The sequence below is a fragment of the Puma concolor genome, chromosome A2 (genome assembly GCF_028749965.1).
Source record: "Puma concolor isolate L17-30 chromosome A2, mPumCon1.1.hap2, whole genome shotgun sequence".
Classification (NCBI taxonomy): Eukaryota; Metazoa; Chordata; class Mammalia; order Carnivora; family Felidae; genus Puma; species Puma concolor.
This window is the reverse complement of record NC_141668.1, coordinates 165,253,986-165,260,189: the sequence shown is the minus strand read 5'-3', so window position 1 is coordinate 165,260,189 and position 6,204 is coordinate 165,253,986. Positions and strand designations below refer to the sequence as shown.

At 45.2% G+C, this 6,204-nt stretch overlaps 1 protein-coding gene across 1 annotated transcript; it reads right to left on the bottom strand.

Annotated features, from left to right (window-relative positions):
- Positions 1-4,806: 4,806 nt before the first annotated feature.
- LOC147583796 (olfactory receptor 1M1) lies at positions 4,807-5,748 on the bottom strand. Its single transcript, XM_086681408.1, has one exon. It carries the CDS (start codon positions 5,746-5,748, stop codon positions 4,807-4,809), a length of 942 nt encoding a protein of 313 aa, XP_086537534.1.
- Between the last annotated feature and the right edge of the window lie 456 nt (positions 5,749-6,204).

Here is a 6,204-nt window from a genome sequence, read left to right as displayed (position 1 = left end):
AAAAGTAGAAACAACTGATGAATGCATAAACAAAATGTGGTGTCTCTGCCCATACATCCAATAGGAGGGAATATTACTTGGCCACCTAAAGGAATGAAGTATTGATCTATGCTCCGACACTGATGAGCCTTGAAAACTACGCTCGGTGACAGGAGTCAGTCACATAGACCACACACTCTACATTCCGGTATGCAAAATGTCCAGAATCAGCAAAGCTGTTGAGACAAAAAATAGATTAGTGGTTGTTTAGGGCTGCGGGTTAAGGAGTAGGGGTGAAATGGGGTATGAGGACTGCGATTAAGTATGATGGTTCTTTTGGGGTGATGAAAATGTTAAAAAAAATGTTTAATGTTTATATATCTTTGAGAGAGAGAGCGGGGGAGGGGCGGGGGGGGGACAGAAGATGGAAAGTGAGCTGAGCTGTCAGCACAGAGCCTGACGCGGAGCTGGAAATCACGAACCGCGAGATCATGACCTGAGCTGGAGTCAGACGCTTAACCGACCAAGCCACCCAGGCGCCCCCCCACCCACCTTTTTAAAAAAAAATTTTTTTTAATGTTTTAAAATTGATTGTGAACCTTGAAAACCACTGAATTACATACTTTGTTTTTTTTCATTTTCACCATTGAAATGGGTAAATGTATGATATATGAATTATATCTCAATAAAGCTGTTAAAAAGAAAACTATAATATACCCCTCCACCCTTACCCATATTCTGCTCTTCAAATAAATGTGATCTCCCATCTTCCTTGATGTGCTTATTAATTCTATTCATGGACTCTGACACTAGAATGCCAGCTCCTGAAGGGCAGAGATTGGCAGGCCACCAATGAATCCCTTGTATCCCCAGGCCTGAGACTTGCTAGGGACATCACAGGCACCCAAGGGATATCTGCGAAGGGAATGTTGAGCGTCCTAAACTTCCAACTGTTCTGTCAATATTGTCTCTCTGCCTACCCCTTGGCCTTCTTCTCTAATCCCGCCTTGATCCTGCCCCTCAGGTGAAGTAGACCTACATCCCACCTGTCCCAAGTCTGCCTTTGAACTTGGGACTCCATACACACATGCTGTGTTTCTTGTTTTATTTTTGATCACAGTTGCGGTACCTTTCTCTCTCTCTCCCCCCACCACCTCTGTCTTTCTCTCCCTGCCTCAGAAAGAACAAAGGCCTGTGGACCTTCCCCCTCCCTTTTGGGCCCCAGACAGCCTCACTCCTGGGTGGGGTGGGAAAAGGGAGCAAAGATTCAGTGAGTCCTGGGGGTGGGATGGATGGGGAATTTGAAACAACTAAGGCCACTCTCCTAATGCGCCCTGACTTGGGATGCCTTCAGGAAGCCGCGGGTTTGTGGCTTCCCTGTGGTGACGGGGCTGAGGTGGGGTCAGGAACCAGGATTAGCAGGAGGTCTGTGCCTGGTACAGAGAGGCTCCCTGTAAAATTCAGTTCTTGCCCAGGTGGGAGGATGAGGCATCCCAGCTGGGTGTCTCTGCTGCCCCCGTGTGGCTTACATTGGAACTGCATGATTTCAGTGTCCAGACGGGGGCAACACCCACCTTTGAGAAGTTCATCAACATCCCATGAACTGGACTGTGGGCAGATGGCCTGGAAAGGCAGCAGCTGGGAGGACGTTGGTGTGTCAGGCAGCCTCTAAGATGGCTAGGGTCCCAAAGACTCCTGCCCCGTGGATTCACGCCTGTGTAATACCCTCTCCTCAAATGTGGGCTGGACGCGCAACTTACTTCCAACACATGCAATACAGCAAAAATGAGAAGAAGTCATTCTGCATTAGGTTATGGAGACTGTGACTTCCATCTTGTTCGCATTATACTCGTTCTTACTCATCCTCCCTCATCCTTGCTCCCTCCACCCCTCCCTCTCTCCTTCCCTATTGCTTCTCCCTGCTGCTCCCTCCCTCTTTCTTCCACTCTTTCTCTGTCTCTCCCTCCTTCCCTCTCCCCTTCCCTCGGGTTCTCTCTCCTTCTCTGTCTCTCTGCCTGTCTCTCTCTCGCTCTCAGTCTCTTTCTGTCTCCCTTTCAGTCTCTCCCTCTCTGTTTCTCTCTCTCTCTCTCTCTCACTCCACTATGGAGAGATCCAAATGTCCAGGAACTGCTGTCTTTGATCAGTGAGGAACGGAGATCCGCTCAGAGTGACAGTGGAACCAGATCCCCTGATCCAGTCAAGACAGGACAGGACCACAGTCCCCACTGACATTGTGGCTACTGCCCTATCAGAGACCCTGAGCCAAGTCACTGAGCTAAGCCATTCCCAATTTCCTGACCCACAGAAATCACAGGATAATAACTGTTGGTTGTTTGAAGCCAAGTTATATGATACTGGTAGGATTTTGTTCCTGAAAATCTAATTTGTTTAGACAAATCTAGATACATTTTTAAAACATAAACGTCTCCTTAAAACTAAATACCAACTTGTTCCTGACTTTGTGTGTCCAGTTCCCCTCTTCTGACACACTATTCCCACCTTCTTTATAGGAATACATTCTTCTTGGCCTGATTCAGGTCTAAGCTCAGAAGTCATCTTCACAGAGACAGAATGCCCTCAGAAATGCCCACATTAAAATACCCCCCTCATCTGTCTCTGTCACATACCCTCCATTATACCTCTGAAGTCCTTCTCACCATTGGTAATTATCTGGCACATTGATTATTTCTTTATTGTTTTCTCTGCTGAAATGGGAATGGTTGCTTTGTTTTCTAGTGTTTAATTTTATTTAAAAAATCATTTCGGTAAAATTAACTTTTGTTCTGGTGCACGGTTCTTGGAATTTCATCCCATGTATAGATTTGTGGGGTCTGGGGAAATAGAACACTATTTAAAGTTTTTCATACCTTCAAAGCCATTGCTCTGATATCAGGATACAGAACAGTTCCACTCCTTAAAAATCTCCTTTGTACTAAACCTTGCAGTCATAGGAAATGGCTTTTTTTTTTCTGTCTTGCTTACTGCTCTATTGCCAGTGCTTAGAATAACAGCTGGTACAAAGGCCACTTGGTAAATATTTGTTGAATGAATTAATTAAACACATGTTGATGCCAGGAAATGTTGGAAGTTGATATTGTCAGGACTACCAGGATAAATCTCTCCTGGAGGTGAGGCCTTAACTTTTTAACATAAAACAAGACAGAGGTAGTTTGGCTGACAGAACCTTAAGACGTTTTTATTGGCACCAGGCATTCCCCTTTGCATCCGTTCTCCCAACCATCACTGTAACCACTTGCATGCATATGACAGGAGGAGGGAGGGGATCTACAAGGAGAGAGAGCTGTGGTTCAGCCATCACCTAGTTTTTGGTTATTCCAGAAAATCCCTGACCAGAATGATGGGTTGCCCAATGCAAACTCCAATATCCTTAAGTTCTGAGTTTTCTTCACCACAGTATTCCCAGAAAGCATCATCTTTCCAGCCTACAACAGGGCCAGGTCTGGTGGTCTGTTTGTTCAACAGAGAAAGTCTAATGTAATTCTCTTGGAAGGAAAGTAACAAAAGCAAACTAGATGTGTGATTATTCAAAGTCATTCCACTTAAGATAATGTCAGCTCTTTAGCACCACTTGAAAAGTGTTGGCCCCATTCACTGCTCAGTCAGCCCAGAAATAGAGCCCAAAGTCACTGTTCGTTCCATTTTTGTTGTAATCTCCATATAAAGACTAGAACTACTTCACAATAGACGTAAATGAGACATATTGCTTTCATAGGGGCTATAGAATGGGGAAATGAGATAGTGCAAAGGAGCATGATAAAGAGATACAAGGAAAACTTGAAACCTAGCTCTCACTTCTGTTGTAAACAGTGTTACCACTCATATGCATTCCGCAGGCATATATGGTGATGGAGATATGCCTTAGCTTCCTTCTGGCTTAGACATTCATGATTCAATTGATTGGCATTTTTCTCTTTGAAAGACTTATACCATTCCTCATCTCCTTCATGTGTGGCCTGAATTTTTTCCCTTGTGACTTGTACAACTTTTATCTAGCTCATGCCATCTTTTTCCTCCAGAAGACAGAATAGGAGTGAAGGGCGGGGGGGGGGGGGGCATGATTCATTCACATGCTCCCTGACTTTGGTCCCTGGAAGTCAATTAACTGCCTGGTTCTCTGGAAAAAGCAAAACTCTTGAGTTGGTCCCAAAGTCCTCGATCGGGCATGACCCAAGTCATTCACCATAACTGGTTTTTCACTTCAAAAATGTATCTTTCTCTCTCTTTCTCTTGCTGTCTGATCTTTTCACATACTGGGGGTTTTTTTCCTTTTTCTGATACTCTTTCTCCTCATATTTGCCTGGAAAACATCATCTTATCCTTTGAGGTGCAGGATCATCTCTTCTAGGAAACCTTCCCTGATTCCCCCTTCCAGACTCTGTTGGGTTTTCCTACTCTGTCCTATCCTTGCCCTCGTGTGCATATTTCATTCTATTATAGTTAGTGCCCAGTATCTTCTCCCACACACAACTATAAACTCCACCACTCCATGGCCAGCACCTACATCAAGTCCAGAATACATACTTAAATATCTGTGGAGAGCTAACTTGATTTTGAATCAGGACAAATCCAATCTGGTAGGGCTAGACTGATCTTCCTGGGAAGGCAACATCAGACATATCCAAAAGGACTCTTACTGGTCCCAGTAATTGAGAACATAGTAATAGGGCCATCTTGAGATTTCCTTTTAAAGTTCTGCAATTCAAAATCCAAAGTGGCTGTTCTCCCAAACTGTGCAATTCCATACTTGTGCCCAAGACCCTAGATGTTGAGATCCTACTTCCTGGAAGTTTCCAGGTGTCCTTGTGGTCAGGAAGATGAAGTGATCTTTCTGTTGACAAGCTTCCTCAGGGCCCCCTTCAGATCTCTGTTCCTCAAGCTATAGATAAAGGGGTTCAGCATGGGGGTGACTGTAGTGTACATCACAGCAGAGGCTTTCTCCTTCACAGCTGTGCGGACAGAGGAGGGACACAGATAGACCCCGATGGTGGTCCCATAGAAGAGAGCAACCACAGAGAGGTGGGAGCTGCAGGTGGAAAAGGCTTTCTTCCTGCCTCCTGCAGAAGGGACTTTCATGATGGCCACAATGATGCGAGCATAGGAGGCCAGGATGCAGATAAAAGGTGTGGCTATCACCAGCCCAGCCACAATGAGCACAAAGATCTTGTTCACAGACGTGTCAGTGCAAGAAAGCCTGAGAAGGGGAGTGAGGTCACAGAAGTAGTGAGGTAGCTCATTGTTCCCACAGAAAACCAGACGAGCCATCAGGAGGATATGGGTGAGGGAGATGAAGCAGGAAAACACCCATGGGCCACCTGCCAGCAGGCCACAGAGGCGTGGGCTCATGATGGCGGTATAGTGTAAGGGGTGACATATAGCCACAAACCTGTCATAAGCCATCACGGCAATCAGGACACTGTCAACGATGCCAAAGAAATGGAAAAAGTACATCTGGGTCAGGCAGCAGGCATAGGAGATTGACTTGCTCCTGATTTGGATGTTCACCAGCATCTTGGGGACTGTGTTGGTGGCCAGGCAGAAATCAACCAAAGACAGGTTAGCTAAGAAGAAGTACATGGGGGTGTGGAGGTGGGAGTCTGAGCTGATGGCCAGGATGATGAGCAGGTTCCCCAGTACTGTGACCACATACATGCAGAGGAACAGAGAGAAGAGGAGGGTCTCCTGCTCTGGAGTTTCTGAAAGCCCCAGGAGGATGAATTCTAATGCGCTGGTTTGGTTCCTTGGTTCCATGGGTATCATTTCTCTGGAGGTGTTGAAAGGGGAAGTTACATGCATACTACAGAAATGATTCTGGAAGATCACGTGAGATTACAACCAATTTCCCAGCCAGACTACATATAGCATGTTACATCTTGAACCGTTGATGAAGAGTTTACGGCAACTCATATGTCAAGGTTTGGTAGTAGGACCCTCCCATGGATATTCCCATTTCAGAGAAAGATTAAGAGTATACCATACATGAAAACTTACTGAAAAAACTACTAAGGGATTTACTTCAGGATAAAACAAATTGAATTAAAAATAAGCAATATCCAGGAAGCAATGAACAGCCAAGCAATTTGTTTATATGCAGAAAAAATAAAATGTTGAATTTTAAGATAATAATAAGGGATGCCTGGGTGGCTCAGTCAGTTAAGTGTCCAACCTCAGCTCAGGTCATGATCTCGTGGTTTGTGGGTTTGAGCC

Coding starts and splice junctions, on each gene's coding strand:
- LOC147583796 (XM_086681408.1), bottom strand. CDS start 5,748: ATGGAACCAAGGAACCAAACCAGCGCATTAGAATTCATCCTCCTGGGG.